At 45.5% G+C, this 15,812-nt stretch overlaps 1 protein-coding gene across 2 annotated transcripts in view; it reads left to right on the forward strand.

Moving 5' to 3' along the window:
* The first annotated feature begins 7,256 nt into the window (after nucleotides 1-7,256).
* The window catches only part of LOC100135972 (potassium channel TSK3), a 152,852-nt gene continuing 144,296 nt past the window's right edge, over nucleotides 7,257-15,812 (forward strand). The window contains 4 exon segments of one of the 2 annotated variants that reach the window (NM_001124312.1): nucleotides 8,730-9,094; nucleotides 9,096-9,216; nucleotides 9,218-9,268; nucleotides 9,270-9,647. In NM_001124312.1, the coding sequence (NP_001117784.1) occupies nucleotides 8,730-9,094; nucleotides 9,096-9,216; nucleotides 9,218-9,268; nucleotides 9,270-9,647 (915 nt within the window). 2 annotated transcript variants of the gene reach the window in all.

The following is a 15,812-nucleotide window of genomic DNA, read 5'->3' on the forward strand; positions in this document are numbered from 1 at the left end:
GGGGTGCTGTGAGTCTGGCTGAACTGAATATTGCCAGGCTAGGCCTGGGGGTGCTGTGGGTCTGGCTGAACTGAATATTGCCAGGCTAGGCCTGGGGGTGCTGTGGGTCTGGCTGAACTGAATAATGCCAGGCTAGGCCTGGGGGTGCTGTGAGTCTGGCTGAACTGAATATTGCCAGGCTAGGCCTGGGGGTGCTGTGAGTCTGGCTGAACTGAATATTGCCAGGCTAGGCCTGGGGGTGCTGTGAGTCTGGCTGAACTTAATATTGCCAGGCTAGGCCTGGCGGTGCTGCGAGTCTGGCTGAACTGAATATTGCCAGGCTAGGTCTGGGGGTGCTGTGAGTCTGGTTGAACTGAATATTGCCATGCTAGGTCTGGGGGTGCTGTGAGTCTGGTTGAACTGAATATTGCCAGGCTAGGTCTGAGGAGCTGTGTGAACTGAATGTCAGGCTAGGTCCGGGGAGCTGTGTGAACTGAATGTCAGTCTAGGTCTGGGGAGCTGTGTGAACTGAATGTCAGTCTAGGTCTGGGGAGCTGTGTGAACTGAATGTCAGGTCTGGGGAGCTGTGTGAACTGAATGTCAGGCTAGGTCTGGGGAGCTGTGTGAACTGAATGTCAGTCTAGGTCTGGGGAGCTGTGTGAACTGAATGTCAGGCCTGGGGAGCTGTGTGAACTGAATGTCAGTCTAGGTATGGGGAGCTGTGTGAACTGAATGTCAGGCTAGGTCTGGGGAAAGTCTGACCAGAAGAGAGATCTGCAGTGCCATCACTCACCACCAGATGGAGCCTTATCACCGACTGCAGGCCCAGGGGGTGTGTGTGTGTGTGTCAGTATGCATCAGTCCCAGGTGACCTGTTAGTCATGCTTAAGAACCTGTTAGAAACAGAAACTGTGAGAGACTTGTCTTATGAGTACCTTGACAGTGTTTTCAGCGTTTTACATCAGTAAACTAGATTAAGCTGTGTTATGAAGCCTTATTTGGTTTGATTTGAATTCATTACACACCTATTTTTCGCTTCAAATAACTCTTAAAACAATTATAAAAATGCTCTGTTGGTGAGTCTGTCTGCTCCATCAAGCTGCTCTGTGTGTGTGTGTGTGTGTGTGTGTGTGTGTGTGTGTGTGTGTGTGTGTGTGTGCGTGCGTCTATCTGTTCACTTTGTCTGGTCACTGACGCTAGAACACCTACTCGAAGCGCAGTATGAGAAAGAAAAAGCCTTTTGTGTGTGTGTGTGTGTGTGTGTGTTTCCTGACCTCCTGTGTCGAGCCTATGTGCGCTTGTGAGGGACTTCTTAAAAAGTTATATATAATATACTTCAACCATAATCTCTTGACCTGTCAGTTGGATTTATTCTGTCAATCAGTCTCTCCAATCCAATCAGTCACCTTTAGAGGGGAGGAAGGCGTGACTAATGAGAGAGGGAGAGAGAGCTGGGGGGAGGGAGTGAAATACTAGTTCAGACTGAATGGCTTATCAATGCACTCAGATGGAAATAAATGAGAGAAGAGAATAAGGGAATACAAGAGGGAGAAGTAGACTGAAAGAATAGCAAACAATAAGAGAGGAGAAAAGTGTGTGTGGTAGTCATGGCTACAGTGGTGAAGAGCATGAGAGAGGGATCACTTTGTAGGAACGATGGGAGGATGAGAAAGAGTGTGTGTGTGTGTTTGTAGATGAGAGAGAATCTGTCAGTGTCATTTAGCCGAAAGGTTGCAGACAGCTGACTAAGTAAGAATATATAACACCCTTTCAGATACACACATACACTCCACCCCCGTGTACGCTCACACACTCTCCTCCTGTCTCACGCTGACACTGCAAAAGAATAGTTAGTTACTTACTTACCTCTTGTTCTTATTTCTATTTCTCGTGTGTTTTTGTTCTACTTGAGTTTTTATTTATTTGTTAGGGTACTACTGATATTGATTACTACATTGTTGGGAAAGACCAAGCAAGAAAGGCATTTCACTGTACTTTTCCACGGGACAATAAAAACTGCAAACACAGGCAGCACATGGTGAGGCTGCATCATAGCTGCATTAGTGGGCTTGTGTCAGCAAGTAGCAAGAACAAACTGGACATAGAAAATATATTCAGCTGCTTTGGGAGAAATAATCAGTGTTGATTTATGATCAAAAACCTGGAAGAATAAAGAAACAGATACTCAAACGGGTGATGAGTCTGTTGACAACGTTTGGCAATAGAGAAGACTTCTCTGACTGGCATAGTCACTGCATCAATTCATTCACTAAATCATTGGGAATTGGACTATATTCACTGCTGACATACTGTCAAATAGCTGTGGCTGTGTCTCCCTGTTCACTGACGCTATGACACCTAGCTCAAAACGCAGTATGAGAATGGAAGGGCCTTTAGTGTGTGTGTGTGTGTGTGTGTGTGTGTGTGTGTGCACCTGCTCCCACTTAGATGGGAGCAGGAACACATTACGGAGAGCTCTCTCCCTCCATTCTCTCCCGCTCTCACTCTCATCCTTCTCTATATTTTCCCTACCTCTATTTCTCTCTCTCTCCCTCTCTTTATATTTTCTCTATCATTTCACTGTCTCTGTTCTCTCCTCCTTCTCTCTCTCTCTGTTCTACTTGATTAGGCTATCAGATAGAGAACAGAACGCTGGGCTGTGGCTGTGGCTGTATCCATCTGCATACAGTGATTAGTATGAAGCCCTGGGTGAGCCCACACAGCTCTCAGGCCACTAATGCAATCACAACCATTAGGATATGATGGAAGCTGTGGAGCTCAGCTATTACTGACTGTCTGATGGACTGAGGCCCTGTCTAGTGCTTTATTGAGGAGGTCCTATACTTCACTTGCTCATCAGTTCACATGTGATCTGTGGCCATCTGCTCAGTGCCACTGTTTGTTCGTTGTGACGACTTAGTCAAAGGTGCTGGAACATGAACATGATCATTCAGGATTAGTTGTTAAGGCCTGTGACAAGGTTAGAAGGAAGGAAAGAAGGGAGGATACACTTGAACACGCCTTGTACAAACAACACTGTTTGTGTGTGTGTGTGTTTGGGGAGTACTTGTGCCTCTCATCACGCTTGTAAAGGTTAAGGGGACTACGAGAGATGGAGAGATTGGAGGAATGAAAGAGACAGAGAGAGAGTGAACGAATGTGTGTGTGTGTTTTATGGCCGATCGGATCCATGGATGGGCTGATCTCTCGCTCCCTTCTGTCTATCTCCCCCTTTCTCTGTTTCGTAGCTAAATCCGTATGTAATTTACTGTCCTTACAACACAACAACGCTGTGTTGCTTTGTACACGCTTTTATAGACAGAGAAGGGGGATAATGAATCTGTATACTGTGGGGTTGGCATAGCAACTGCCTTTCTAACCATTATTGCTCTATGTGTTGTATTATTCCTCTGTCACATCTGTTTCACACCATGTCTGACATATGCTTCAGAGGTGTGGCTTAACCTTTCCAATACAAAGCACCCAAATCACTTTTTCTCAAGGTCTTTACACCAATCTCTCCATCTTTTTTGCAGACCCCTAACCTTTATGGGGGGCATAGGTATCCCCCTCCATCTTTCTGTCTTTCCCAATTTCTCTCTTGATCACTTGACCTCTCCCCACCTCTCTCTGGGCCAGCCCTCTCCTTCTGGGCCTGCCCTCTCCTTCTGGGCCAGCCCTCTCCTTCTGGGCATGCCCTCTCCCTCTGACCACTGATTGCCTCCGTCTAGTTTGTCTCTCTCTCTCTCTGTCTGGTAAAGTTGTATTGACAGCGGTGTCCCTTGACGTCACTGTCTTCTTCCTGGGATGTCTCTCTCTCCCGGTGACCCTCAACCTTTCCCCGGGGTTTTTATTTTGGTTGCGCGATCGCTGGACCCGCCACTCTCCCGCGGTGACCTGTCGCCCTGACCCCAGAGCATCCTCACTCTTCCTCCTCTTCCCCTCTCCTCTCTCTCTCTCTCTCTCTCTCTCTCTCTCTCTTTATCAAGCTGTGAATTCAGTGACATCTGCTCTCTTTCTCCATACCTCTCTGCCTGTCTACAAACTGCCATTTAATATTATCATGACTGTTCAGTTCACTGTTAAGGTCTGGAAGTTTTGCCCCCATCTTTCCATTACCATGACTACGGTCGGTCGGCGATGAGGCACTGGCTGTGATACAGGGAAGGAGAGTTGACATTTGGCAGGTGCCGTAATAATTTAGAAATCCGTTGGAATCGTACCCTAAATGTCATGATGCGCTTTACTATCTGCAATATTCCCTAATCGCAAAGAAGATTATTAGGCTACAGGGAGAAAAGGTGCTGTCACATTTCATAATCTTCTCCTACACAACACAATTCCACGCGCGCATTATTCCCTCATCCGGTTAGAGCGCATAGGCTTAATATTCTATTAAGAAAAAGCACAATATGGAAAACGCATGAGAGTGTGTATAGCCCCCTACACTGTGCATAATCATAGGCTCATGGTTGAAAATAAGATAATTACTTAGATAATATGCCATGACATCAAAAGTCCTAAGGCTGGTTGAGGTACACTATGTGGAGGAAGAACTAGGCTGTAACACCATATACTATCCTATCAGCCTATAAGCATGGCTCAATCTAGTAACATTTATATTAGCGCTTATTGTTTTTGCATATAAATGGACCTGCAATCTGATGATAGGCTAGGAGGCTATAGCCCTATCATAAGCATCATGCACTATAGCCCTATCATAAGCATCATGCACTATAGGCATATCATAAGCATCATGCACTATAGCCCTATCATAAGCATCATGCACTATAGGCCTATCATAAGCATCATGCACTATAGGCATATCATAAGCATCATGCACTATAGCCCTATCATAAGCATCATGCACTATAGCCCTATCATAAGCATCATGCACTATAGCCCTATCATAAGCATCATGCACTATAGCCCTATCATAAGCATCATGCACTATAGCCCTATCATAAGCATCATGCACTATAGGCCTATCATAAGCATCATGCACTATAGCCCTATCATAAGCATCATGCACTATAGCCCTATCATAAGCATCATGCACTATAGCCCTATCATAAGCATCATGCACTATAGGCCTATCATAAGCATCATGCACTATAGGCCTATCATAAGCATCATGCACTATAGGCATATCATAAGCATCATGCACTATAGCCCTATCATAAGCATCATGCACTATAGCCCTATCATAAGCATCATGCACTATAGCCCTATCATAAGCATCATGCACTATAGGCATATCATAAGCATCATGCACTATAGCCCTATCATAAGCATCATGCACTATAGCCCTATCATAAGCATCATGCACTATAGCCCTATCATAAGCATCATGCACTATAGGCATATCATAAGCATCATGCACTATAGCCCTATCATAAGCATCATGCACTATAGCCCTATCATAAGCATCATGCACTATAGGCCTATCATAAGCATCATGCACTATAGCCCTATCATAAGCATCATGCACTATAGCCCTATCATAAGCATCATGCACTATAGGCCTATCATAAGCATCATGCACTATAGGCATATCATAAGCATCATGCACTATAGCCCTATCATAAGCATCATGCACTATAGCCCTATCATAAGCATCATGCACTATAGGCCTATCATAAGCATCATGCACTATAGCCCTATCATAAGCATCATGCACTATAGCCCTATCATAAGCATCATGCACTATAGGCCTATCATAAGCATCATGCACTATAGGCCTGTGTGGCTTATTATGACTCTTGATGTAGGCTCTCAGCAGTGGTGTAAAGTATTGAAGTGAAAATACTATAGCTACTTAAGTCGTTTTTGGGGGGCATTTGTACTTTACTATTTATACTTTGTACTTTTACTTTACTACATTCCTGAAGAGAATAATGTACTTTTTACTCCATTAATTTACCCTGATACCCAAAAGTACTTATTACATTTTGAATGCTTAGCAGGACAGGAAAATTATGCAATTTATGCACTTATCAAGAGAACATCCCTGGTCATCCCTACTGCCTCTGATCTGGCAGACTCACTAAACACAAATGCTTCATATGTAAATGATGTCTGAGTGTTGGAGTGTGCTGCTGGCTGTCAGTAAATATAAAAAATACAACTGTGCTGCCTTGTTTGCTTAATATAAAGAATTTGAAATGATTTGTAATTTTACTTTTTGTATATTTTAGCAATTGCATTTACTTTGGTACTACTTAAGTATATTTAAAACCGAATACTTTTAGACTTTTACTCAAGTAGCTTTTTACTGTGTGACTTTTACTTGAGTCATTTACTATGAAGGTTTCTTTACTTTACCTCAAGAATGACAATTGGGTACTTTTTCCACCACTGGCTATCAGATAGGTGGGCTAACAGCCGCTCCTCGGTCAAACTCTGATTGGGAATAGGCCTATTATTACGCGTCTCTAAGTCTCCGGTGTCGCTCTGCAAACTCAGCACCTTCATTTCCCTCATCCTGATTGCGATGTCTTATATCGGACTGACCACGGACAATTTACCCCACGAGAAGGTAGACTCCAGTTGCCTAAGTGACCACAATCAGAGACCGCAGGAAACTTACCGGCCTCATTTGCCAGCTCACTTAGCAGAGGCGCACCCCTCTATATCTCCCACTCTCTTGACTATTGAGCTCTCTTTGGTGTCTTTGTTTACTAGTGAACAATGAATTGTTCTCGAGCAATGACCAGTTTCCCAGCATTCAATTAGGCCTATCTTAATTTGACAGCGTTAGTTGACATTAGCTTAAAGGTCGAAAAGCCTATTGGTTTTCACCTGTAGCTGTCTAATTCTGCCCGTCAAAATAAGACTTGTCTATTGTTCTTGTCTGTGTATGTCTTTGTTTATTGTAAAATTAAAATAAAGTAAAATAAAATATTAGAAAATAAGACTTATTTTTGTAAAAAAAACAAAAAACGTCTTCACCCAAGAAATATAAAGTTGTGTGTAGGCCACTCCCAAGAACGAATGAAAACCGCACGCTGTCAGAGAGGATGTAGGCTATATGACACAGTTTCCCGGAGAACTGTGTGCAAATGTAACAGTTGCTTTACATAAACGAGTAGTAATATTAGCCTATATGATCATGATCCATAATAGCGTAATATAATTTATATTCGCGATGTTATTATGGGGTTCAACGGGAAAAAACGTCTGGATGTCGTGATAAAAATGTATTTGTAGTTTTTCTTGTCTTCATAATTACCCAGTGACTGTCCAATGAGAATTACAGTGAGGGGAGGCAGAGAGCAAGAGCAAGCGAAAGAGAGTGAAGTTGAGAGAGACATATTCGGAGAGACAGTGTGAGCGATAGAATGAGTGAGTGAGGTAAAGGAAGAGTTGCATAGTAAATCACATTTGTCATTTATAGGCTACCTTTTTTTTTAGCATAGCGTGTTTGCATGTAGATGTCGAGTAGTCTAGCGATTCAGTTATTTTATATGGTGAGAATGCTGACGGAGATTTTCATATCAACAGTAGGTTCATAATATAATCATGAAAGATTATTCAGTTCTCTCATTTTTAAGGACATTTGAAATAATCGATATGCGTGATATCAATTCATTGATCCCTGGACTGACGGAGATAAAGACTGATTGATTTTACAACGGCGAATTGAGGGAAGGAATCATCCAGTACAGAGGGAAGGAAGGGAACCAGTGAATTATTTGGGAGAAATCAAAGCGCTCCGTCTCATGTGAGGACCTGTCGCTGGTCTCGCACCTAGAAGAAGGGGAGCAAAAGATGATGGAATGGCCGTGACAACATGAAAAAGAAAAAGTGTGGGGGTCTATTTTCATCCAGCCAGTGATTCAACACGACTGACCTGGGGGACAGAGAAGGGGAAGAGAAGGTAGGAGGAGGAAGAGAGAGAGAGGGGGTTTTGGGGAGAGAAAGACAAAGAATGCATGGTGTCTGGGTGTGAGATAATCTGTGAGATTTTAGGAAGGTAGTTTAAGAATGAATAAAAGTGAATTGAAAGATCCTTGCCATGTAAACTATAGGACACATATAAACACAGAATTGACAGAAGCATGCATTCTAGGGGACCAGTATTCAACTGTGCTCAATAAAGTCAATACTTTGAAAATAATCATTTTTCACTAATGATCGGATTTGCCTTGTACACGTCCAGATAATTTGCTATAGTCTATCCTATCTGAATGTAGAACAGATTAGATTAGTATGACAGAGATTGGTGGAAGGTGGGAGAAAGAGAGAGAGAGAAAGGGAGGGGGAGATGTGAGGGTTACAGGGACAGTTGACTCAGTGCAATAGGGAAGTCAATATTCTCTCCAAAGCTGATCAGTTCTCTACTAATTTCAATTTCTCAACCATCATGTGCTCCCTCTTTTCCACGCCTCCCTTCCTCCATCTCTCTCTTCCTTCCTCTCTCCATTGTTTCATAATTAAACCCCATCACTCTTCTAATTCTAATGTTTCTTCTGTACTTCTCTTTCCATTTTTCTCTCTCCTTTTCCTCCCTCTGTCTCTCCGTTAGGTAGAGAGTGGCCTGTCGCCCTCCGGCCCCCACCATGGAGCCCCCTCCCTCTCTGAGCTTGACTCTCCTGGGAGGCAGTGAGGACGAGGACCCGCGTTTCCCCCTCCCTCTGAGTGGAATCTCCCACTCCTCCATGACCGGCAACTACCCGGGATCAAACCACTCCAACCACAGGGGGGGATCCAGCCTGGACCGGCTGAATGGGTCCCCCACTACACCTAACATGCCCAAGGCCTCCCTCCCCAAACTGCCTCTGTCCTCAGTGGGGGGTCAACCCCTGCCCCCCCTCCCCAATGCCCTTCACCCCACCAGCACCCCTCTATCCTCGTGCCTGGGTTCCCAGCACAGCCTGAGTGGAGACAACTCCCCAGTCTACAACGCCCTCTTTTACTCCTCACACTCCCCTTCCATGGAGAGAGAGAGGGACAGGGATAGAGAGAGGGACAGGGATAGAGAGAGGGGATGTAAGCACCGCCAGGCCAGCCCGCTGGTCCATCGGAGAGACAGCAACCCTTTCACAGAGATCGCCATGAGCTCCTGTAAATACACAGGCGGCGTGATGAAACCTCTCAGTCGCCTCAGCGCCTCCAGACGCAACCTCATCGAATCAGACAGCGGCAGCGACACCAAAGAGGGCGGGGCAGCACCTGTTACCGGCACAACTGCCATTGGAGGGCGGGACCGGGACAGAGAGGCTCCACCCACTTCCTCATCCTTGCCATCCTCCAATCAACCAACCCAGAATCCTCCAGAGATAGTGATCTCATCAAAAGAGGACTCGCCGTACGCGAGGGGTTATGATATCACCGACTCATCCTCCAATCAGATGTCAATATACCATCAGAACCACGCCTTGGTGGGGAGTAGGGGAGGTTTAAGCAGTGCAGGGGGCACAGGAGGGGGTGTAGGGGGGAGCAGGCAGGGAGGTGTAGGAGTTGTTGGGGCTGTAGGGCCGAGGGGGAGCTGCTCCAAGGCTTCTAGTTCTAAACGTAAGAACCAGAACATTGGTTATAAACTGGGCCACCGGAGGGCGCTGTTCGAAAAGAGGAAGAGGCTGAGTGACTACGCACTCATTTTCGGAATGTTTGGCATCGTCGTCATGGTGATCGAGACAGAGCTGTCCTGGGGCGTTTACAACAAGGTGAGCCGAAGGGGAGGGGTTCATCTGACCCAATGGGTGTGTCCACTGTCATGGTGCTGTAGGCTCAAAAACGGTTATCCAATAACTTGTCCAATTAGAATGATGATTTCTGTTTTCCATTTCAGAATGTTTTCTCATTTGTACCTGCTGAACTTGATGGGAGAAATGGTTGGCTTTGGGGGCTGTGTGATTGGTGGGGTAGTGGGCGGTAATAGTGTTAGGGTTAGTATTTGGTAGGGTAGTGGGCGGGGCTAGTGTTGGGGTCAGTGATTGGTGGGTTAGTGACTCCTGGGCAGGGAGGCAGTAAGTAGCTCAGCTGTTGGGTATGGGTAGTGTGTTTGGGTCAGTGTGAGGCAGTGGCAGCAGCAGCAGCAGTAGCAGCAGTGGCAGCAGCAGCAGTAGCAGCAGTGGCAGCAGCAGCAGTAGCAGCAGTAGCAGTAGCAGCAGTGGCAGCAGCAGCAGTAGCAGCAGCAGTAGCAGCAGCAGTAGCAGCAGTGGCAGCAGCAGCAGTAGCAGCAGTAGCAGTAGCAGCAGTGGCAGCAGCAGCAGTAGCAGCAGTAGCAGCAGTAGCAGCAGCAGTAGCAGCAGCAGCAGCAGTAGCAGCAGCAGCAGTAGCAGCAGTAGCAGCAGCAGCAGTAGCAGTAGCAGCAGTAGCAGCAGTAGCAGCAGCAGCAGCAGTAGCAGCAGTAGCAGCAGTAGAAGCAGTAGCAGAAGTAGCAGTGGCAGCAGTAGTAGCAGTAGCAGCAGCAGCAGCAGTAGAAGCAGTAGCAGAAGTAGCAGTGGCAGCAGTAGTAGCAGTAGCAGCAGTGGCAGCAGTAGCAGCAGTAGAAGCAGTAGCAGTAACAGCAGTAGAAGCAGTAGCAGAAGTAGCAGAAGTAGCAGTAGAAGTAGTAGCAGCATTAGCAGCGGGTAGCAGCAGTAGCAGTAGCAGCAGTAGAAGCAGTAGCAGCAGTAGCAGAAGTAGCAGAAGTAGCAGTAGAAGTAGTAGCAGCATTAGCAGCAGTAGAAGTAGCAGCAGTAGCAGAAGTAGTAGCAGCATTAGCAGCAGTAGCAGTAGCAGAAGTAGTAGCAGCAGTAGCAGCAGTAGCAGAAGTAGTAGCAGCAGTAGCAGCAGTAGCAGAAGTAGTAGCAGCATTAGCAGCAGCAGTAGTAGCAGTAGAAGCAGTAGCAGTAGCAGCAGTAGAAGCAGCAGCAGCAGTAGTAGCAGTAGAAGCAGTAGCAGTAGCAGCAGTAGAAGCAGTAGCAGCAATAGCAGAAGTAGCAGTAGAAGTAGTAGCAGCATTAGCAGCGGGTAGCAGTAGCAGCAGTAGCAGCAGTAGCAGTAGCAGCAGTAGAAGCAGTAGCAGCAGTAGCAGAAGTAGCAGAAGTAGCAGTAGAAGTAGTAGCAGCATTAGCAGCGGGTAGCAGTAGCAGCAGTAGCAGAAGTAGTAGCAGAAGTAGTAACAGCATTAGCAGCAGTAGAAGTAGCAGCAGTAGCAGAAGTAGCAGTAGCAGAAGTAGTAGCAGCATTAGCAGCAGTAGCAGTAGCAGAAGTAGCAGTAGCAGCAGTAGCAGCAGTAGTAGCAGCAGTAGCAGAAGTAGCAGTAGCAGCAGTAGCAGAAGTAGTAGCAGCATTAGCAGCAGTAGCAGTAGCAGAAGTAGCAGTAGCAGCAGTAGCAGAAGTAGTAGCAGCAGTAGCAGCAGTAGCAGTAGCAGAAGTAGTAGCAGCAGTAGCAGCAGTACCAGAAGTAGTAGCAGCAGTAGCAGCAGTAGCAGAAGTAGTAGCAGCATTAGCAGCAGTACCAGTAGCAGCAGTAGTAGAGGTAGCAGCAATAGTAGCAGCAGTAGCAGTAGTAGCATTAGTAGAGGTAGCAGCAGTAGAAGTAGCAGCAGTGAGAGGTTACTGATATCTCATCTGTCTGGGTAATGGTGAGTGTAATAAGGCTAGCTGGACTGGCCTTTGGCTGTGTGTGTTTGTGTGTTTAGATTTAATTTGGTACCGTTTGTGTCTGTGTGTGTGTGTACTCGTGCGTGCATGGTCCTGTGGGAGACCTGGAGCACATTGTCCTTTTGCAAGCACTGGCCATGTTCCAATACTACGTATTCCTTCCTTCCTTCCTTCCTTCCTTCCTTCCTTCCTTCCTTCCTTCCTTCCTTCCTTCCTTCCTTCCTTCCTTCCTTCCTTCCTTCCTTCCTTCCTTCCTTCCTTCCTAGCACAGCAAAGATGAAGGATGGGGCAGAGGGGTGTGTGGGGTATTTGTTCCAATGGGTCAGTTGATGGCTACAGTAGTCAGTAGTCATATTCCTGGATAGTTCCTGGATATCAGTTTGGTGACGTCAGTTTGGTGATGTCAGTGTCTGTATGTGTTGACTTGTGTCTGATATTTTATGTGTGTTGTGCGTCATAATCTCAGGGGAAATCTTTCCCTCAGCGCACCTCTATTCACCTCCTGATACTTTCCTCCTTTCCCCTCTGCTATCTCTCTCTCTCTCTGCTACCTCTCTCTCTCTGCTACCTCTCTCTCTCTGCTACCTCTCTCTCTCTCTCTCTCTACATCGCTCTCTCTCTCTACATCTCTACCTCTCTCTCTCTCTACATCTCTACCTCTCTCTCTCTCATCTCTCTTTCTACATCTCTCTACCTCTCTACATCTCTCTTTCTACATCTCTCTTTCTACATCTCTCTCTCTCTACATCTCTCTTTCTACCTCTCTCTCTCTCTACATCTCTCTACCTCTCTACATCTCTCTTTCTAAATATCTCTTTCTACATCTCTCTTTCTACATCTCTCTCTACATCTCTCTTTCTACCTCTCTCTCTCTACATCTCTCTACCTCTCTACATCTCTCTTTCTACATCTCTCTTTCTACATCTTTCTCTCTCTCTCTACATCTACCTCTCTACATCTCTCAACCTCTACATCTCTCTCTCTACATCTACCTCTCTCTCTCTCTCTACATCTCTCTCTCTCTCTACATCTCTCTTTCTACCTCTCCCTCTACATCTCTCTTTCTACCTCTCTCTCTCTACCTCTCTCTCTACATCTCTCTTTCTACCTCTCTCTCTACATCTCTCTCTCTCTACATCTCTCTCTCTCTACATCTCTCTTTCTACCTCTCTCTCTCTACATCTGTCTTTCTACCTCTCTCTCTACCCCTATCTCTCTCTACATCTCTCTCTCTACATCTCTCTTTCTACCTCTCTCTCTCTCTGCATCTCTACCTCTCTCTCTCTCTACATCTCTCTCTACCTCTACATCTCTGTTTCTACCTATCTCTCTCTCTCTCTACATCTCTCTTGCTACCTCTCTCTTTCTCTACATCTGTCTTTCTACCTCTGTCTCTCTACATCTCTCTTTCTACCTCTCTCTCTACCTCTCTCTACATCTCTCTTTCTACCTCTCTATCTACATCTCTCTGTACCTCTACATCTCTCTTTCTACCTATCTCTCTCTCTCTACATCTCTCTTGCTACCTCTCTCTTTCTCTACATCTGTCTTTCTACCTCTCTCTCTCTCTCTACATCTCTATTTCTACCTCTCTCTCTCTACATCTCTCTTTCTACCTCTCTCTCTCTCTGCATCTCTACCTCTCTCTCTCTCTACATCTCTCTCTACCTCTACATCTCTCTTTCTACCTATCTCTCTCTTTCTACATCTCTCTTGCTACCTCTCTCTTTCTCTACATCTGTCTTTCTACCTCTCTCTCTCTCTACATCTCTCTTTCTACCTCTCTCTCTCTCTCTACATCTCTCTTTCTACCTCTCTCTCTCATCTCTCTTTCTACCTCTCTCTCTCTCTCTCTCTCTCTCTACATCTCTCTTTCTACCTCTCTCTCTCTCCACATCTCTCTTTCTACCTCTCTCTCTCTCTCTCTCTCTCTGTCTCTCTCTCTCTTTCTACCTCTCTCTCTCACTCTCTCTCTACATCTCTCTTTCTACCTCTCTCTCTCTCTCTCTACACCTCTCTCTCTCTCTCTCTCTACCTCTCTCGCTCTACCCTTCTCTCTCTCTCTCTCTCTCTCTCCCTCTCTCTCTCTACCTCTACCTCTATCTCTCTCTCTCTACCTCTCTCTCTCTACCTCTCTTTCTCTACTTCTCTCTCTCCCTCTCGCTGTCTCTTCCTCTTTCTCCCTGACGACTCCTTAGTTTGAATCTCTTTCTTTCTCCTCTTTTTAGTAGCCTGAAGGAAACTGTCTCCCCTCCTCATGCTCCCACCCATCTCTCTGCTCCTCTGTTCTTCCAGTGGTACACCGGGGGAGTGTGATCGGCAGTGAGGATGGAGGAAGAGAGAGATAAATAAAATGATGTAGAAAGAGAGAAAAAAGGAAGCTGATGAAAAGGCTGATTTAGGTTCTTATCCCAGCTCCAGACAAGTCTTCTCTTCTATGAATCAGACACCAATGTGTGTCACAACTCGAACAGACATGGATCAGCATGGACGCCATTGTGTGTCAGATGCTTTTGTTTAAGAAGTTAATTCTAATTTCATAAACAGTAGAGGGATTTGTAGTAATGAAGCATCTTGTGAATATTTATCAGCGCGGACGGCATTGAGCATGTGTGTGCGAGCATGCATGTGTGTGTGCGAGCATCTGTGTGTGTTTGTGTGTGCGTGTGTGTCATCAGTGTGATACACCCAAGTGTTAGTTGATGGATGAGTATTGATCCTAACAGGGTTTGAGTGCAGGAGAAACTATTACATTGTGTTTTCGTGTCTGGCATGGCAACGACTAGGGAGCTTAAACAGACTAGCTACCTGAAAAGAGAACAAACAGACTGGCTACCAGGCTAGTGCTTAAACAGACTGGCTACCTGCCAAGAGAAAAAACAGACTGGCTACCAGGCTAGAGAACAAACAAATTGGCTACCAGGCTAGTGCTTAAACAGACTGGCTACCTGCCAAGAGAAAAAACAGACTGGCTACCAGGCTAGAGAACAAACAAATTGGCTACCAGGCTAGAGAACAAACAGACTGGCTACCTGCCAAGAGAAAAAACAGACTGGCTACCAGGCTAGAGAACAAACAAATTGGCTACCAGGCTAGAGAACAAACAGACTGGCTACCAGGCTAGAGAACAAACAAATTGGCTACCAGGCTAGAGAACAAACAGACTGGCTACCAGGCTAGAGAACAAACAGACTGGCTACCAGGCTAGAGAACAAACAGACTGGCTACCAGGCTAGAGAACAAACAGACTTCGGGTGTGTATTTCAGCTGTTTTTGAGTGGTATGAAAGAGGGAGACACACAATGTTGCAACTACAGTGCCTTGCGAAAGTATTCGGCCCCCTTGAACTTTGCGACCTTTTGCCACATTTCAGGCTTCAAACATAAAGATATAAAACTGTATTTTTTGTGAAGAATCAACAACAAGTGGGACACAATCATGAAGTGGAACGACATTTATTGGATATTTCAAACTTTTTTAACAAATCAAAAACTGAAAAATTGGGCGTGCAAAATTATTCAGCCCCCTTAAGTTAATACTTTGTAGCGCCACCTTTTGCTGCGATTACAGCTGTAAGTCGCTTGGGGTATGTCTCTATCAGTTTTGCACATCGAGAGACTGAAATTTTGTCCCATTCCTCCTTGCAAAACAGCTCGAGCTCAGTGAGGTTGGATGGAGAGCATTTGTGAACAGCAGTTTTCAGTTCTTTCCACAGATTCTCGATTGGATTCAGGTCTGGACTTTGACTTGGCCATTCTAACACCTGGATATGTTTATTTTTGAACCATTCCATTGTAGATTTTGCTTTATGTTTTGGATCATTGTCTTGTTGGAAGACAAATCTCCGTCCCAGTCTCAGGTCTTTTGCAGACTCCATCAGGTTTTCTTCCAGAATGGTCCTGTATTTGGCTCCATCCATCTTCCCTCAATTTTAACCATCTTCCCTGTCCCTGCTGAAGAAAAGCAGGCCCAAACCATGATGCTGCCACCACCATGTTTGACAGTGGGGATGGTGTGTTCAGCTGTGTTGCTTTTACGCCAAACATAACGTTTTGCATTGTTGCCAAAAAGTTCAATTTTGGTTTCATCTGACCAGAGCACCTTCTTCCACATGTTTGGTGTGTCTCCCAGGTGGCTTGTGGCAAACTTTAAACAACACTTTTTATGGATATCTTTAAGAAATGGCTTTCTTCTTGCCACTCTTCCATAAAGGCCAGATTTGTGCAATATACGACTGA

Source organism: Oncorhynchus mykiss, chromosome 2 (genome assembly GCF_013265735.2).
Source record: "Oncorhynchus mykiss isolate Arlee chromosome 2, USDA_OmykA_1.1, whole genome shotgun sequence".
NCBI classification, from domain to species: Eukaryota; Metazoa; Chordata; class Actinopteri; order Salmoniformes; family Salmonidae; genus Oncorhynchus; species Oncorhynchus mykiss.